The 20,071-nt window shown below is 35.0% G+C and overlaps 1 protein-coding gene across 18 annotated transcripts in view; it reads right to left on the reverse strand.

Moving 5' to 3' along the window:
* Window positions 1-20,071, reverse strand: part of HMCN1 (hemicentin 1) — an 883,583-nt gene that overhangs the window by 224,733 nt on the left and 638,779 nt on the right. For all 18 annotated transcript variants that reach the window (XM_079903114.1, XM_079903100.1, XM_079903116.1 and 15 more), the window contains 9 exons: window positions 19,307-19,437; window positions 18,994-19,141; window positions 16,944-17,070; window positions 14,154-14,308; window positions 4,629-4,907; window positions 3,831-4,112; window positions 3,001-3,109; window positions 1,813-1,982; window positions 484-638 (listed from right to left, as the gene is read on the reverse strand). In XM_079903114.1, coding sequence (XP_079759240.1) covers window positions 484-638; window positions 1,813-1,982; window positions 3,001-3,109; window positions 3,831-4,112; window positions 4,629-4,907; window positions 14,154-14,308; window positions 16,944-17,070; window positions 18,994-19,141; window positions 19,307-19,437 — 1,556 coding nt within the window. The remainder of the gene's footprint in view (window positions 1-483; window positions 639-1,812; window positions 1,983-3,000; window positions 3,110-3,830; window positions 4,113-4,628; window positions 4,908-14,153; window positions 14,309-16,943; window positions 17,071-18,993; window positions 19,142-19,306; window positions 19,438-20,071) is intronic.

A 20,071-nucleotide genomic window follows, 5' to 3' on the forward strand; every position in this document is an offset into this window, starting at 1 on the left:
AATATGAAAGATACACAAGTGAACTTATTCATAGAGACTGAGTCTCTGCCATCATGATGTTTATAAACTAAACTATGTTTTTCAAGAAACCATTTCACTTAGGTTTATGTATCAATAGATATAATTCTACCTTAATCCTGGTCAATGGTGAATATACTGAGGATACTCTGACTTACTTAGTACTGATGAACTATTCATCCATAAGATACTAGTTTTTAAATAATTAAAACAGGCATAAATTGAAATAATAAAAATACCAACCACTAGGTTAAAGTTAACATCATTGTTATTAGTCTTTAATTAATTCCATTTTTCAAATCAAAATATTAAGTTAAATTCTGAAAAATCCTAAGGAAAACACATATTGTTTTAGTACATTTCCTGCAAAATCTATCCAACAGGAAAATCTATAATTAAGAAAGGAGAATATGATAGCTCCATATATAGCTTTCTCATCTTGGACAAAATAATATTCATACTTACTTTGAGGTTTCCTTGGGCAGTGTTGACAGGTTGGCCATCTTTTAACCATGTAATGGATGGCTTTGGAATGCCATTGGCTATGCACTGCAAGGTGATGGGCTTATACCTTACTACAGCTCTCTCAGAAAGCCCTGAGGATTTGATTGTTGGAGGAACTAGATTTAAGAAAAAGAGAGGAGAAGAAAGGAAAGAAGGAAGAAAAAAGGAAGTGAGGGAGGGAGCGAAAACTATAATCAGTGGGATCAAACACTTAAATGTCTGTATCCAAGAACCTGAAACTTCAAAATTTAGAAAAGGGCAGAGGCCTATTTTAACAAACAGAATAATTTCACTCCATGCATTTCACTTCTAACTTTTAGCAATTTTAGAGATTACTTATTTCTTAACTATGGGTCTCTAATTCTCCAGAGAATAAGTGAAGTGTATTTACAGCAACTGCAATCCACATGTATGTTTGGTTTACAACCTCTTGGTGTGTTTTCCCAATCTACTATGACCTGCCCTTTCTCTAGAACTGCCTCATTAAATTGGGGTGGGTTTCCAGTACCCATATTTATACCACATGACTCTGTCCCCAGTAAGGCTGATTAAATCCAGGATAGTAACTTGATTTAAGCTGGGCCTGCCAGATTCCCTCCCTCAAGAATTGGAATTGAGACTGAGAAACAGCATTAGCTGTATTCCATCAAAATGCGGGAAAAAACCAGTCCGCCTGGGAATAATGAAGTTGATGTTCATAGAAACCTCTACTTGTGGCTTCCAAACACTCTCCAGTTTCTCATTCCAGTCCCTCCCTTCCCGAGGTCTGCTGGCAAGTGAGATACCTAATACCCTGGCAGAGGGTTGCTTCTGTCATTAGACTAATGGTTCTAACCCTATTGTGCCAGTTCCTTGAGTGCACTTATGTGCCCTGGATCCTGCACAACACCCTCAGCCTCCATTTCTGGAAATGACTTTATTCACACTCCCTCCTGTTTTGGCTGAATCTTTGAACACTCGTATCCCCCCTTTATTTGAAATTTGCTGCCTGCCTCTTCTATCTTCTTTGATCTCATTCCTCAGACCCTCACATTCTATGCAGAATATACCTCTTACCATTTAAATTTGGTCTCAGTTCATTCACATGATACCTCTTGGTTAAATCTTCTGTGTTAGTAAAGTGCCTTAAAATTTTCCAATATCTAATTCAAATTTGATCCAAATTCTCACTCAAATTAGCACTACTTTCCACAACTCAAGATTTATCCAGATTACTGAGCTAAGTTCTGAATTAGATACTGAAACAATGCACAAATGAATTTTCGGTGAAATGCTCCTTCTTCAGCATACCATGAACAGTCACTTCAAATTCCTTCTTGTGGTCCCCAGCAGTGTTTGTTGCTACACACCGATAAAGGCCTGTGTCTGACACTTGAGCCTGGGCAATAACCAGTTTGTGTCCATTTAGTAAGATCTTGAATCCATCCCTTTCATCAATTAGCTGGCCATCCTTCAGCCACCTACAGAAATAAGGCAAAAAGAAGTCTGGAGACATATTTTAAATAACTATGTTCCTAACTATATCTTAAATAACTATGTTTCTAAAGCAATCTATCTATCTCGGAGGAACTACATTTATTCATATATTCGACTTATATACTTATAATGTATGTATATGTGTATATATGATACATTTATATATATGTATTCTCAATTATGTACTTGCCTGATTTCCCATCTGCTCACTCTAATAAAATAAACTGTAAATAGGGAAAAGAAAAAGGAAACCTAGTTTAACAAAGAAGCTGGCATATTATTGGAACCCAAGAACTATGTGTACAGTTCTTCATTCTTCTATTAATACTGGGCTACAGAAAGAGGCAAATGCCCCTACATATCACTCACTTCAAATGCTTAAATAATATTAACCAACAAAACACACATAATCTTAAAACATCTGTAAAATAAAATCCTAAAATCATATAGCATTATAATTTTTAATTTATTATGAATTATCACTTTCCATTTAGTTTTATAATCATGGGTGAACATACTTTAGCCCAAAAGTTAGCTGAGTATCTGTTCCTTTGCATATCCCATAGCACTTTGGAAATGAAAGGTAAGTATTGAAGAAATACTTCGTGAATGAAGGAATGAGAAAAAAGTATTGGTAATCATATATTCATGTTAACTTCCACTATTCCTTAATATGTCTGGCATACTGTTTTAAATTCCGTTGTTCATTTAACATTTCAGTGCTTCAGGAAGATCTGACAGATACTGCTGAATAGTCTGTCTCTATGAACTGAAAATGTAATTTTTAAGAGCATATAACGAAGTCTTCTAATTGAGATTTATGGGCCCTGTGAGTATCGGATAAAAGTTGCCTTGAATATAGAGTACGTCTTTTAAAAGAGGGATATAATTAGTATAATTTTATAAATCACTTTTGAATGACATAGAACCTCTTTCAAGATAGCTCTAAAACACTCAAATAAAGAAGTGGGAGATATTTAGAAGACATACCAAAACCCTTACATGATAGTTGGTGGAGGAGAGCCTGTCACTTGACAATCTAGCTCCAGTAAGTTATTAACCATCACAATGAAGTAAGACATTTCGTCTCCTCCTTCTATAGCTGGTGGCACTAGAAAACAGCAAGGATGTAACATACAAAGAAATGTTTACAAGAAAAAATATAGCATCACTTTAAGCAATACTAAGTTGCACTTAGAAGGCTGATAAGTATCATAGTCATTTGGTACATGAAGGAGACTTCAGAAATGTATTGTAAAATACCTTTTACAATACACATTTGCCACGATCAATAAATATACTTTCGACACACTGTGAATTTTTCTCAGTTAATCTAGCACTATGGGGCTGATGATGCCATCAAAACATAAAGTTGATTCATATTTTATGTTGCTTATTTTCATAAGAATAAGATAAGGGAACCTCAAAAATTGGGCCTGCATTGAAAGCCTTCAATTTATAAAGAAATAGAGATGTAAGGTTACAAGATGACTTTCCAAGTGCCACAGACTAAGTTTCCTATTGTTTAACACAGTGCTCATGACAAGAGACCATGCTGTCACTCACTACAATCAGATATTGTCACAAATGTAAAAAGGCATCTACCTACTTACAAAGTGTACCTATCAGGGCAAGTGGAAGATTTATGTGGGTTTTTAGATCTTGGGACTCTGGTGATCAATTCACCACTCAGTAATGTGTAGTCCGGAGTTGAACAGATCACTAAACCTTCTCTAAGATTGTTTTATTATTCCATGAACACAAAAGCATTTAATAAACTAGTCAGGTTTTGCTATGAATATGAGAAGACAGGTGGCAGCATCCTCATTTACCTAGGACGTCAACTTCGTATTTGATTTCCTTTTCTCCTGCCACACTGGTAGCCACACATATATACTGTCCCCTATCGACTTCTAGGGCACCCATGATTTCCAGTTTCTTCCCACCAGCTTCTATGCGGATGTTGTTACTCGCTTTCACAGGTACACCGTCTTTCAACCAGGTGAGAACTGGAGGAGGGTTGCCAGCAGCTTTACATTCCAGTGTCAACGAATGAGCAATAACCACTTGCTTATTGAGAGGCGCAGCCAAGTCACCTTCAATCATTGGAGGAACTACGTAGGAAAGAGTAATATTTCAGGCATTTCTTTAAAATCCTCATGAAATAAAGGGGATTCTTTTCATTTTTAACTCACGTAGTTTGACTACAGAAACTACCTATATGTCCATCTCCCCCTAAGCTACTGAGGAAAGAATTTCTTGGTTCAGCTTATCTGCAATTAGTCTAAAGTACTGTCGGATACGCTATACTGTGTCTGGCTTAAAAAGGACAAATTGGAGAGAATGAGCTTAGTGCTAAGAACTACTTTACCTTCTCCGTAAAAATCAAATGGTCTAGATTCCCTAGTGCCATAGGCAGATGGTTGACTGAATGAATGGGCCACTTCTTGCTAACCTTAGCTTTTTAAAATATTTTTCCAAATCATGAGACAAATTCTTCTAATTCCAATGTATGCATATCGAAGACAACCCAACCCAACAGGGATTTATTAGTGAACAAATTGCATGTTGCCATATTAGAAAGCATAGGCAGAAAGGTACATAATTAAAACATATATTTTTTTCCTTACCATAGACATCCACATGGAAAGATTTTTCAGCAGTCCCAGCAACATTGGTTACTTGACACTTATATGTTGCTGAATCAGAGACCTGTGCTCGAGGGATATGAAGAAATTGTCCTTTATCAATATAAAGTGCTTGTGAGCTGGATATGATTGGTTGGCCGTCTTTATACCAAGTAATAGCAGGCATTGGAAGTCCCCGTGTTTCACATTCCAGTTTAATTATGCTGTTGATCAGTGCTGATATTTCTGTGGTGACATTCCCTCCTTTAATACTAGGTGGAACTACAAAGGATTTCAGAACAGAAACAAGTCTTCTAAGTTTTAGCATCTGCATCAAAGTCTCAAACGCTATAGATATTTAAATAATGCATTAAAGTAAATATGAATTAAAGACAATTAGGAAGTCTGTGATTTACCTATTGATAATTAGTTGCCTGTTTTGTCAAAACAATCTTCATCACTGTCCTTTTGGGTTTCAGATTTCAGTAAAAGCAGAAAGTCAGTTTTCATTTCAGGGGTTCATTTAAGCCCAATAGATCATATTACAGTAACTAAGAAAGTCGTGTTTAACAAACAAAGCAAAACAAAATAAATCCCACTTAAAGTAAATACAATAAGTTTGAAATGAGGCCAAGGGAGCAAAAATGTCAGATGAGGTACAACTGCATGCCCTTTCCCCAGGAAATACAAAAGGCCTAAGTGCTTTCAGATCCAGCTACTGGTAATAGCTGTGGAGTCTTTAACTTTTGCTTCTTCTTACTTTTTTTTTTTTTTTGGAACCGCCACAGAGAGTTCATTCACTCAATTATACTCATCTAATTGGCTACATGTGTATCTTTCATAATTCAGTAACCACATGTCTGGCCTCTCACACCACATGAGGACTCTGCTGCTGGAAAAACAACACCACTGACTCAAGCTCTGCTACATACTCTGAACACGATCATTCCAGGATTGTGCTGTCACTGCAATAACTTAAAATAAATTAAATGGCATGTGCCTGAATTTGAGTGCTTTAATTTTTTAAAATAAACTTTTATTTTAGAAGAGAATGTTTTTCTTATGTTTGGACTAGGGTTATGGGTTTTGGAAGCACGATCACGGAGTACCATTCTCATCAGTCATATCAAGGGTACACACTATCAACACAGCTTATCACTGATGATGTTGACCTTGACCACCTGGTTGAGGTAGATTTTGCTAGGTTCCTCCACTGTAAAGTTACTCTCTTTTGCCCTTTTGAAAAGAATCACTCTTCCCAGCCCATATATATGAGGGGGAGAGCTATTCTACTTCCTTGAGAGGGGAATACCTACATAATTTATCATCTGGAATTCTTCTGTATGAGAGATTAGTCTCTCTTCCCCAATTTATTTCTTTATATCAATATGCACTCATGGAGATTCATTTTATACTTTGGGTATAATCCAATACTACATTATTTATTTTATTGTTCAAATTGTTCCAGTTATGGCCTTTGGGAGCTATTCCAACCGGCCCTATGTCCCTTTGACATACTCACATCATATTATTTTAGTATTTTCTTATTTTCTGGCCCTACTACATGCTCCAGGCTCATCTTTATACTCTCTGCCCCAGCCTTAGAATTAACTATTTCTCCTAGAAGCTCTGGTTCTTTTTAGTGGAAAAGAATATTAGAAAACAGTATCTAGATCTGAGTGGAATTCCTTAATGTTTTCTGATAATTGTTCTTAGAACTAGTTCACAGTGACAAACATTGATATACATATTTTTTTTCCTCACACATAAATGAAGGCAAGATCTACTATACAGGCATACTTCCTTTTACTGTGCTTTGCCGACACTGTATTTTTCACAAACTGAAGGTCTGTGGCAGGTCTGCACTGAGCAAGTCTATTGGCACTATTTTCCAACAGCATTGGCTCACCTCCTGTCTTTGTCACATTTTGGTATTTCTATCAATATTTCAAACTTTTTCATTATTATTATATTTGTTGTGGAGATCTATGATCAGAGATTTTATTTTATTTTTTTTAGTGATCATGATGGATTCTTTAATAAAAATATATCTTTTTTTAACATCTTTATTGGAGTATAATTGCTGTACAATAGTGTGTTAGTTTCTGCTTTATAATAAAGGAAACCAGCTATACATATACATATATCCCCATATCTCTTCCCTCTTATGTCTCCTTCCCTCCCACCCTCCCTATCCCACCCCTCTAGGTGGTCACAAAGCACCGAGCTGATCTCCCTGTGCTATGCAGCTGCTTCCCACTAGCTATCTATTTTACATTTGATAGTGTATATATGTCCATGCCACTCTCTCACTTTGTCTCAGCTTACCCTTTCCCCTGCCCGTGTCCTCAAGTCCATTCTCTGGGAGGTTTGTGTCTTTATTCTCATCTTGCCCCTAGGTTCTTCATCACCTTTTTTTTTTTCAGATTCCATATATATGTGTTAGCATACAGTATTTGTTTTTCTCTTTCTGACTTACTTCACTCTGTATGACAGACTCTAGGTCCATCCACCTCACTGCAAATAACTCAATTTTGTTTCTTTTTATGGCTGAGTAATATTCCATTGTATATATGTGCCACATCCTATGTATCCATTCATCTGTTGATGGGCACTTAGGTTGCTTCCATGTCCTGGCTATTGTAAATAGAGCTGCAATGAACATTGTGGTACATGACTCTTTTTGAATTATGGTTTTCTCAGGGTATATGCCCAGTAGTGAGATTGCTGGGTCGTATGGTAGTTCTATTTTTAGTATTTTAAGGAACCTCCATACTGTTCCCCATAGTGGCTGTATCAATTTACATTCCCACCAACAGTGCAAGAGGGTTCTCTTTTCTCCACACCCTCTCCAGCATTTACTGTTTGTAGATTTTTTTGATGATGGCCATTCTGACTGGTGTGAGATGATATCTCATTGTAGTTTTGATCTGCATTTCTCTAATGATTAATGATGTTGAGCATTCTTTCATGTGTTTGTTGGCAATCTGTATATCTGATCAGAGATTTTAATGTTACTACTATGACTTGCTAAAGGCTCAGATGATGGTTAGTATTTTTTAGCGATAAAGTATTTTTAAATTAAGGTGTGTACTTTTTTTAGACATAATGCTTTTGTACATTTAATAGACTATAGTATAGTGTAAACATAACTTTTATTTGCACTGGGAAACCAAAAAAAATTTGTGTGACTCGCTTTATTGCAATATTTGCTTTATTGTGGTGGTCTGGAACAGAACCTGCAATATCTCAGAGGTATGCCTGTATTGTGAGGTAAATTTGATGGTGGAATAATTTTTCTATAAGGTGGTTTACTATATAAATCAGGGCAGCCAATTATGGCCCACAGGCCAGGCATCAAGATGCTGAACTAAGCACAGTTTTTGCATTTTTAAATGACTGGAAAAAATCAAAATAATGATAATATTTTGTGACATGTAAAAATTATATGAAATTCAAACTTCAGCACCTATTAAGTTTTATTGGAATATGGTCATGCTCATTTGTTTATGTACTGTCTATGGCTACTTTCACTTCTACAATGGCAGAGTTAAATTGTTGCAATAAATACCAAATGTGGTGTTCTCATTGCTTCTCACTGTTGCTCAGCTCACCATAAATTTCAGTGACACAATTATAAGCCAACAGCATTTCAAGTGCCATAAATATCACCATACCGTGATATTTTACTTTACTTTTATTACCAGTGCACACTCCCCATGTCAAAACACACAAAAGAAAGAAAAGTAAGCTTTAAAATGTGCCATTTTTAAAGCACAGAACAGTGTGGATTATTTTGTTATTAGGTTCAATGGCAAAGCACTGAGTTTATTTTTTAATAACACTATAGCTGTTTTGAAAAAATACAGTGTACACTAACTCTATTAGCCTAAGCACTCATCCCAATATATCCCATTCAAAGAAAAACAACCGATAAATTAATATAAAATGGAATGTGTCATTAGGCAGAATTTCTTCACAAAAAGTCAAAATGAGGCTACCATCTAAGTTTCTGAGTGGCTCATTTGTTAGCCAAGGAAGGAGAGCCATTTACCAACAGTGATTTAATTAAATCAAGAATGATTGCATTAGGAAACAATTATGCCTAAACTAATCAATTTGTTTAAGATGATCAGCCTTTCCATAAGAAAAACTGCTTGAAGAGTTGAGAAAACTGACAATATCAATAGTCTTTTTTTTTTTTAAAGGCAACTTTTCTGAACAGTATTCTTGGCTCTTGACAAATTGACATGTTACTGATACTGCTTAGCTGTCTTTTATTTGAGGAGTCAATGCCACGGTGAAGAAACTGAAGAATTAGTCTCTAAGAATAGTCTGCATGGAACAACTACAGACAAAAATATTTTCAAAGAAGTTGAAAAAGCACTAATTTATTACAACCTGAAGTGGAATCTGCTTAGATGTGCTACAGCTGATGGTGATAAAAATACGTGTGGGGCAGAAAAAGGTTTAGAGAAATTTACAAATTTTACATTTTAAATTTATTAAAATGTAAAATTCTAAAAGTCTATCGTTATTCCTTGTACTATTCATCAGCACTTGTGTAAAATATTCATGTGGTATTGAAAGAGAACTGTCCATGGGGTATTTTACTTGCTCTTATGGACTTAAATATCATCAGTTCCATGAATTTTTGTCAGAAGTAGAAGGTGAATATAAGGACTTGTTCTACCTTATAGCAGCTTAATGTCTTAATTGTGGTAAAGTTACATTTTAATTTTTGGAGCTTAGGACTGAGACTGAATTTTTTCTGAATGAGAATTGTCCTCAAACACTATTATTGAGTACTGAATGATTTTGGAATTTAGTTTTGCCATAAACTTGACAATGTTTCTTAATAAGTTCAACCTAAACTTACCAGATAAAACCAGCACTTGAATGCAAAATCTATACTGTTAGTACTCATTCTGTTGTTTGAATCACAAGTAATGTCAAGCTCCTCTACACATTTTCCATGCTGTCAAATAAAACTCAGATCTCGATTCCCCTACAAATTTGCAGTGAATATATTTTGAGCTCAACTTTCAGTTTCAACAATGTTTGTCAAACTTTGATGCAAATGCAAATGAAATTTCCACATTTTAAGTTCTTTTACCTCTGAAAACGAGGGCCTTCCAACTAACCTTCAATTGGAATTGATTAATTGGGAGTAGAATGGCAGGCCAAAAGTCAAATATCAAGAGAATATAACAGAATTCTGCAAATGCCTTTCAAGTAATGAATATGATCAATTAAAATCTTATGTTTGTGAAATGATATTAGTATTTGACAGTATCTACAGTATCTGAATGAAAAGACATTTTCAAAAATGAAATACATAAAATCTCATTACATACCAGTATTAACAGATGAACATCTGCATTTAATTTTGGTGACAGGAATCATTAACTTTGAACTATAATTAAGTAAAATGTTATCACTCCAAAAGAAATCCATTCTCATTAGTAGACTTGTATTACAACAAATTTTACAATTTTTAAAATTACCAGAAAAATAGAATATCATGAATAAACAATTGATAGACATTTCTTTCTATTTTGTTATGTAAGTACCTACATAATGTCCTTGATTTTGCCTCATAGTCTGCAAAGCCTAAAATATTTACCAACTTGCCCTTTATAAAAAAGGTTTGTCAAGTCCTGCTATAGATAATTAATTAATTTCAATTCAAGCCACCATTTTGAAATCTTAAGAAAGAACATTTTACTCAGACTTTAATTTTTTTTTTTTTTTTTTTTTTTGCAGTACGTGGGCCTCTCACTGTTGTGGCCTCTCCCGTTGCAGAGCACAGGCTCCAGATGCGCAGGCTCAGCGGCCATAGCTCACGGGCCTAGCTGCTCTGCGGCATGTGGGATCTTCCCGGACCAGGGCATGAACCCGTGTCCCCTGCATCGGCAGGCGGACTCTCAACCACTGCGCCACCAGGGAAGCCCTCAGACTTTAAATTTTAATTTTGATTTGAGCCTACTGATGGAATCTGGAAACATACATCAAATTTTGAGCTGAAATTGTCTAAATAAACTGGCTAGCCTAATTAGTTGGATGATACATTAATGAAGTCAAAAACAGATGGGAACTCTACTTAATGCACTGTGGTAACCTAAATGGGAGGCAAGTCCAGAAGGGAGGGGATATCTGTATATGTATGGCTGATTCATTTTGTTGTGCAGTGGAGGCTAACACAACATTGTAAAGCAACCATACTCCAATAAAAACTAATAAAAATAAACAAATTAAATTAAATTAAATAAATGAAGTCAAGAACATAGGTTCAAACAACCCCTTACCCTCCATGAATGCTTTACAAAGGAATATCACTTGTATTGAAAAGAGTTCATTTTAAAAGTTTGTATTTATGAAATTGAGGAAAAAATTACTCAAAGAACATTTCCAGCTGAAAGCAGAACAATAAACCATCTACTGTTTAAATCTTCCAGATAAATATTTCTTCCTGTTTCAATTTAATTCACGTATACTTTTATGAGACCTGTACTTCTGTTTGAGGAAGGGTGTTACAGGTAAATGTTATGAACCCACTGCACATTAAAATGTACCATGTACATACACTCAAAGACTTTTACACCATTTGGGGAAACTCTCAGACCTCTGAAACTTATGCACGGACTGCAGGTTAAAAATCTTTGCTTCAGAACTACTGGCTATGAATCTGCAGTCTCCCCATAGGTTATTAAAAGCTCTTTATTTCCTTTTTTTTCCACATTCATTCCCCACCCCCCAATTCCCCTCCATCTCTTTTATTTTTCATCATATTTTGTCTCCATTTCTTCCCTAATTCAGGCACAATGTGCATTTCTGCCTTTCAGATGCATCGGACCCACCTGCTTTTTCCTCATGTTAGTATGTAAATAAAGAAAATGAATGAATAAACTGCATTATGAACCACATTCTCAACCTGAAATCTATATAAATATTTCTCACAGTTAGCCCAAGTATGGCAGCTGTTTCATTTATTCTTAGGAATAAAAGCATTTTCACAAGCGAAACAAAATAAGCTTAAGATTACCCACTCAGAGGTGCAGACAAGCTTGCTAGAGAGGAAGTGGCATTATTTCCTGAATTACTGAATACTTAAAACTTCACAGTGTTACAGTGCCTTTCATCTCAGACAATCTAAGAAGGTTTAGTCATTACAAAGCCCTCTCTTCTCAGTGCCTTAGGGCATCATACCAAATGAACAAGAAAATCTGAAATGAAAGAACTCAACTCCTATGGAAATAGGAGTCTTATTGAATCACCAAAACGTATTCATCACATTCTTTGGCAACAATACAACAATGTAGAGAAAACTATTCAACAGCTTAGGGGAAATATTGCACCTATTGTTCAAAAGGTTGGTTCTGGTAGGAGGCCAATGGTAGCAATACCACTTTTGTTTAACTTGGATGCCTGTACAGCTAATCTTTCAGTAACATTACTGTTTTTTGGAATACATGTCTGTTCACGACTGATTTCTTCCACAGGCTTCTATTTGTAGAAAGAAATGATTTAAAAGCCTGCATTAAATAAAATTTCTTTGATTCAAGAAAGCTATTTGAACTTTATATAAAGACAACTAACATTAAAAAAGGGAAATTTGCAATTCAGTGAAGTTATATAGAAATCAAGCCAGATTCCACATATATTTCAAGTTGCAAGACAATACAGTCACTAAGTAGATAATAATAAATGAATAATATTCATTGAACTTTTACTGTAAGCTGGGAAATATAAAGTATCTAGCAATTGATCCTCACAATAATATTATTAAGTAGGTACTATTATTATCCCCATTTTATAGATGAGACCGAAGCTCAGAGGGGTCAGGCAATTTGTCCAAAGTTGCAAAGTTAGTAAGTGGCAGAAGCTGGGTCTGAACCCAAGTCCACTTACCTCAGAAGCCCAAGTTCCTTTTGTTTTTTTAAATTTTTATTGGGGTATAGTTGATTTACAATGTTGTGTTAGTTTCAGGTGTACAGCAAAGTGAATCTGTTATACATATACATATATCCACTCTTTGTTTTTTTTTTTTAGATTCTTTTCCCATATAGGCCATTACAGAGTGCTGAGTAGAGTTCCCTGTGCTATACAGCGGGGTCTCATTAGTTATCTATTTTATACATAGTAGCGTGTATGTGTCAGTCCCGGTCTCCCAATTTATCCTCCCCACCTAACCTCTGGTAACCATAAGTTTGTTTTCTACATCCATGACTCAAACCATCACCGTCCAACAGAATTATAATTAAGACCACATATATAATTTAAAATTTTCTAGTAGCCACATTAAAAAGTAGGAAAATAATACATTTTACTTAGTCCAATATATCTAAAATATCCTCATTTCAGATGTAATCAATGTAAAATTATTACTTAGGTATCTTACATTATATTTCCATATTAAGTCTTTGATATCTGGTGTGTATTTTATACTTACAGCTTGTCTCAATTTGGACTAGCCACATTTCCAGTGCTCAACAGTCATGTGTGGCTGGTGCCTACCATACTGAACAGTGTATCACCAGACAATTCATTCACTGAGCAAGTATTTCTTGAGAGCTACTGTGTATCAGACATTAAAGGGGAGAACATGCAAAACAAGGCCCTGCTTTTATGAAGTTTAGCTTCCTTTGAGAGAAATAGCAGATAAGTAAATAAACCCATCAGTAAGCAACTAAACTATCAGACAGTGATCCGTGCTATAAAGAAAACTAGGACAACGTAATAGAGAGTGATGACGTGATTGGTTTGGTTTGGGAAGATCCTACAAGGAAGTGACATTCCTGAGGTATCTAAACTTTCCTTGAGTGTCAAACGCTACACAAAGCAGAAGATAGTGCAGGAAGTAGAGCCACAATAAGCATGACTGGCCTAATGAGTCCTATTCCTTTCTACCATGCAATTCTTTGTGCCTGCAACATAATGTTCAAGTGCCTTCCTACGGCTCCTGGCATAAAAAATAAATGACTTTGGCAGTCACCTTCCTCAGGGGATATTGAGAATTTTAGTGAAATGAGGGCTACATACCTCTGATGGGGACTTAACCGAGAGAAAATAGCAGCACAGCCTAGAACATTTAAAATATTACCATGTGGTCTGAATAAAGGCCAAGATGCAATGAAAATAGAATAATTGAGTTGTTCTCATACCATCATCTTCATTCTATTTCATGCATCTCTACTCTTTTTAGAGCTTTTTAAAAACCCCTTTAGGGATACAGACATTTGATTTATCTTATACTAACAAATCAGGGCATACTTGACCTCTTAAGTGAGGTCATATGAAAATCACTAGACCCCTTGAAGAAATCCATACTTACTGATAAAATACATTAAAATTGGATGCAATGTTCTAGCCTAAAACACAAGAAAATGGGCTTTTGCTTTTAAAGTAAGTAGCATTCCAAATTACTTGTATTGAATCAAAGAGCAGTTAACAGTAGAGCGAACCCTGATTTTCATGTATAATGAGAACTGGTAATAACAGTAAAAAGCATAAGAACGTCACACTTACTATAGATAGTCAGTTTTATATCCTTGGCTTGTTTGCCAGCTGCATTAGACACAGTACACTGGTAGCGTCCCTTGTCACTTCTTCGTGCATTCTTTAAATGTAAAATTTGTCCTTTGTCTAGAATTTCAATATTAGAGTCTCCCAAAAATAAAGGCCTAGAAAAAGTAAAATTTTATTCCATGGGCCCATTTTTGTTATCCTAAATGTTTTCTCTTTTATTAATCACAACAAAAATCATTCAATCATATGAATTTAAAAATATGAATCAAAGTTGAGTTTTTTAGTATGAATCTAAAAAAAATACAATGATATGATTAAGTACTTCTGTTCAGAAGAACAGAATTATTAAACCACTTTACTAATGAAAGTAGATAATTATCACTCTGAGACAAAACTTCACTTAAACTTAAATTAACTGAATAATATTAAATTATTAAATTGAACTTCATTTCAAACTTAAATTGTTGAATAATATTAATACAAAACTTAATTTCTTTCATTCATCCCCCCACTTTTTTTTTTTGGTTTACAAAGCCGAAATTTCTACCATCATTCAGAAAAGAAAAACTAAGTGTACAGGAGCTTCAAGCTAAGCAATATTATTTGTAAACTAATATTATAACACCTAGAAAAATATTTACAATAGAATGAATGGTTATTACTTACTAAAGACAATGATCATGCCAATTTTCCTAAAAAGTAGATATTGTAATAAATATAAATGCTTTTATAATCATAAATACTGAAAGATATTTACCCCAAAGGCAGCTCATATATATGTGTCAAGGAAGTCTTCTTCTACTATACGGAGTCATTTACTAACTACTATAAAATGCTTACTTTATGTTTGGCAGCAGCTTTATTTAATACTTAAAACATCATGGTAATTAAAGTCTATGATATCCTAAGAGTCATGCCTTTAAAATCCATTGATCTTCTTTCAGGAAGACCCATAGCCAGTTTTTAAAAAGCTGCAGTGAACTAGCCCCATGATAAATAGATGCACTGCTATATTAATAAGCCACCAATCAGACTACAAGGCTAAATGGAAACACATTTAATTTTCTGTGGTAGCATCCCATACTATTCCTTGGTATGACTCTTTTAAGTTCTCTAAAGCTACGAGAATAAAGTACCTTATTTTAATGCATTTTAACTGTTTAAAGAAGTGGAATACTTGATAAGGCTACTCAAATTTAAGTAACTTTAAAACTTTCACTGATTGTTAATTATGCAAGTAACACAAAAAATTGAAACAAACAAAAAACCATTATAATAAGAAAAGGTCTCCTTGTATTACCCCAATGTGAATCTTTTCTCTAGACTTCTTAACGATTGTCAGTTTAGTTTGTGTTCTTCCACATATTTTTCTAAACATTTTTCACCCATAAATGTATTGCTAGAGGAATCTAAAGTTGTTATACATAAATGGTATTGTATTATTGTTCTACTTTTCACTTGACAATAGCTATGGAGATAGTTTTGGTACATATAGCCTGATCTTACTCTTTTGAATTGCTGTCCAGTGTTTCATAATAAGACAATGCCATACGTCATCTATCCTCTCTCCCAATGTCAAGCTTTAAGCAGTTTTCACTTTTCTGCTTTCACAGTGTTTCAGGGAGTATTCAGGGAGTCAAGCCTTCCTGCAGAACAGATGACCGGCTTCCCTGTCCTAGACACCAGAAGTGTCATTGCTATATTATAGCATATGAGCATTTAAATTTTAATAGATATCAACAAATTGCCCTTCAGAGTACTAATTTACATTGTCCCATCAGAGTCCTATATCCTGATTTCCCATACTCTAAGCCAACACTTGATATTTTTCGAACCTCTACTTTTTCTTGCCAAACTAACCTATGAAAAACAAAATCATATTATTTTGCTTACCTTCTCCAAATTATTGAAGATAAGCATCTTTTTGTGTGTGTGTGTGTGCGTGTGTGTGTGTGTGTGTGTGTGTGTGTGGTTCGCGGGCCTCTCACTGTTGTGGCCTCTCCCGTTGCGGAGCACAGGCTCCAGATGCGCAGGCTCAGCGGCCATGGCTCACGGGCCCAGCCGCTCTGCGGCATGTGGGATCTTCCCGGACCGGGGCACGAACCCACGTCCCCTGCATCGGCAGGCGGACTCTCAACCGCTGCACCACCAGGGAAGCCCGAAGGTAAGCATCTTTTAATATATTTATTGATTAACTATATAACTTCTTAATTGGCTGTTTATACCCTCCACACATTTTTCTATGTTGTTTGTCTTTCTTATTGACATATAAAAAGTTTTTACACAATCCTTTATTTTATACACTGAAAACCTTTACTCTTTGCTATTTAGGTCTTAGACAGCTGCTTTCAGAAATTATAATAATACACAAGGGCCAAGAGAAACATCTAATTGCTCTTTTGTGGTTGTTCCTTTTTGACCATATATTAAACTAGCTTAAGCATGCATCTTGCTGTCATAAGCAAGTTTTCCTTTTTAATAATTCAAACAATTCCATGTAAAGACAAGATTATCTCTGTACTTGGATCTTGCATTTTTCATTCTTAGCCCTTAGTGTATATTTAGTGTATAATAAATGTGAGTTCCTCTGTGTCTCTAAAATAAATTCCCAGCATTTATGAAGTCCTACAATTCATAAATTCATAAATTTGAGGCCATTTTTGAACAATACTGTTTTTCCTTCATGTTCATTTAATAATATTCTATGTGGTAAGATAATTAAGAGGGGGAAAATCCACATCTATTTCCAAACAATTAGATCCTTGTAACAAATACAGAAGAGGTACTCACTTGCCATCTTTGAACCAGTGAATAATGGGAAAGGGAGTGCCTTTGACTTGGCATTCAAGGGTGGTATCCTGGTTGAGGACAACTGAGACTTCACTTGGGGAGCTGGTGCCTATTATGGTGGGTGGGACTTGAACAAAGACATTTTATCATGAAAATCTATGACTTAGCAAAAAGAGTGGGGAGTGAGAGAAGATAATGATTTCTATAATATTTCAACAAGATCTTAATGTTAAAAGTAAAATAGCATAAAATAATCCCTTTCATATCACATCTGCAGACCCAAATGTCAAATTTAAACATAGGAACACGTTCATGAAAGATTTGATAGCAAGACAATTACTTGGAAGAATTATAGTAGTAAAGAACTCATTTTGAGGAGTATTAAATCAATGTACAAAAGGAGTTTAGAATATAAATGAGCAGTCAAGCTCATATAATGAAATTTACTACTGCTATACGTTTTAGATAATGAATGACATAGTCAATGACAAACTTATAATGTTTAAATTCTATCATAGTGCTGTTGGACATATATTACCCTTGTCTCTTTTAAAGGGCTCCTATGCTAAAATTGTAAATGAGATATAATGTGAAAAGATTGTACTAGTTTTTATTCTCAGAATTATAAAGCATATTAAACAGCTCCCATAAACTTCCCTGGTCTTTGACTCCTCCCCCTTTATATCACACTACCGTGCTTGATCTTAATCTTCAGAGCAATGATCAGCCATTAAAGGGTTTCAATAAGGGAGGGCTGTGATCAAATTTGTTTTAAGACCACACGGGCTTCTGAATGAAGATCAGATTCCAGTGGCAAATACTGGATGAAGGGGAGTAGTTAGGAGGCTATTAATTCAGCTTATAAATTATAATTAACATGGAATTAAGAAGCAGATTTAACAGGATGTAGACAGATTTACAGAGTCAGGGAGAGGGAGGTAGGAAGAATGAGCACCAGGTTGTGTCAGAAGCAAGTGGATGGATGGAGGTGCTGGTCACTATGATGGGGGTCAGTTTTCTATGCCACTGAGATATTCAAGCCAAGATATTGTAGAGGAGAGCAGATATATCACCTGAGAGCTCAGGGAAGAAGTCTGAGTTGGAGATAAAAATGTGGGAGTCATCAGTGCACAGACAGCAGTGCACAGACAGCAGTCAAAGTCATGAGAGTAAATGAGTGCCGAGAGAAATAATGCCGATGAGACTAATGATAGAAAAGATCACTTTGTTTTTATAACCTATACTTAAATACAATAATGGTAATTTTAGCAGAGGAAATTCAAAGTACTTCAGGCTTTGAGAAGACTTATGAGAGAGAGAACTTTTATGTTTTAGCAGTTTACGAACGGTAATTCTAATGCAGCATCATTCCCAGACCTCACTTCCACTCCAGACTTACAAATCATATGCCCTTTCGAGGAGCAAAACATTGAAAAGGAAGGAAGTCATTTTATCACAAAGTAAATTTTAATAAGCAAATATAATCTCACAAACTAAACTTATAGAAATTCTATGATTAAAACATTTTAAATGTTTTAAATCCCAATTTATTACAGCTGCTACCCATTCTCAGCATTCTCCCCACTTAATTAGAATCAGGGCTGAGATTGTTTAGTTATAGGAATTAATTAGAATGCAGGGGAGGGCGAATTTACTACCTTCCTCAGTTCAAGTACAACCTAGCAGCTTTAGGAGATGTTGGCAACATGAATGAATTTTACTGTGCATCATCCTGTATAGTTACTTCCCAACGAATTTCCTGACCACATCATTAGAGAAACTAACAAGAGCAGTAATTTAGTATTTTCTGTACAAGACAGTACCAAGTACCCATAGACATCGCTATATGATAATAACAAATACCTATACACTTTCTATATCACATGGTTCTGATTAACCAATATTAAAGACAAAAATAATAATAGAATAAAATGAATGATATTTCTCCTATCAATTTATTTTTCATCTCTTTACTCTTTAATACAGTTAATGCTGTCCTATATAAGAAATGCATCTGAACTGCAGTTTTTTAAAAGAATGTTTTCCTTACCTAGCACATCGATGTTAAAATACTTTTGAGAAGTGCCTGCAGTATTAATTGCTTTGCAGGAATATCTTCCTGCATCCTCTGGAGTGGCTTTGAAGAGCTTTAATATCTTCCCATTGCTCACAATCTGAATAGTGCTGCTTTCAGTCACCTTTTAAGGCCAAAAGGGTCAGTGTTATTTCCAATCCTAATAAAAATGCATAATTAAAATTTGAAGTAAAATTTTTATACTATTATTAATAAGAAAGTCACATTTGAATGATTTACTTCAGAGGGAGAGGCAAGGACCTATGCATATTTGGATGTCTCCATTTACCTGGACATCATCTTTATACCACATAATGATGGGAGATGGAGTACCTTCAACTTCACAAATGAGACTGGTCAGCTGGTTGACCAACACGGACACATTTGTTACTTGTTCTTTATCTTTAATTACTGGAGGAACTGCAAAAAGTGAGAAGTTGTAGTTAGCTAGTTTTAAATAAATATTATATACAAAGTTTCTTTCCAAAGGACTTTAGAAAGCAAATTCTGAGATACTTGATAGCTAGAAAGGCTGGTCATACTTAAGACAGCTTTTATTATGAAATGAAGAGTCTTGACCACTATATTTATAAGTAATTCATTGAATTTTTACTTTAATTATTATTTTAGAGTTTTGAATTAAGGATAAATTTAAGGGAGATCCTATTTATTTCACATACCACTCAGAATGCAAACTGCTAGAGTCTCAAGTTATGTGAGACTACTTTGCTGATGAGAATGAATATTGCCCAGTGTTTCTGGAAGCCAATATCCATCAAATTTCAAAATGCACTATCCTTTGACGTGCAAAGTGCCGTATATACATGATTTCATTGAAGCATTACTTAGAATAGTAAACAAATGGTACCAAACCAAATGCTCATCATTACTAGAAGAAAGTTAAGTAAATCTTGGTATGGTGGGATGCTAGGTAGGCATAAATAAGAGTTAGGAATATTGAATAATCCCCAGGATAGAGTGTTTAATGAAATAGGCAAGGTGTGGAGTAATGTATATAATGGTCTACTATAAATGCTTTTTGTATGTAAAAAAA

The sequence above is a fragment of the Stenella coeruleoalba genome, assembly GCF_951394435.1.
Source record: "Stenella coeruleoalba genome assembly, chromosome: 1".
Lineage (NCBI taxonomy): Eukaryota > Metazoa > Chordata > Mammalia > Artiodactyla > Delphinidae > Stenella > Stenella coeruleoalba.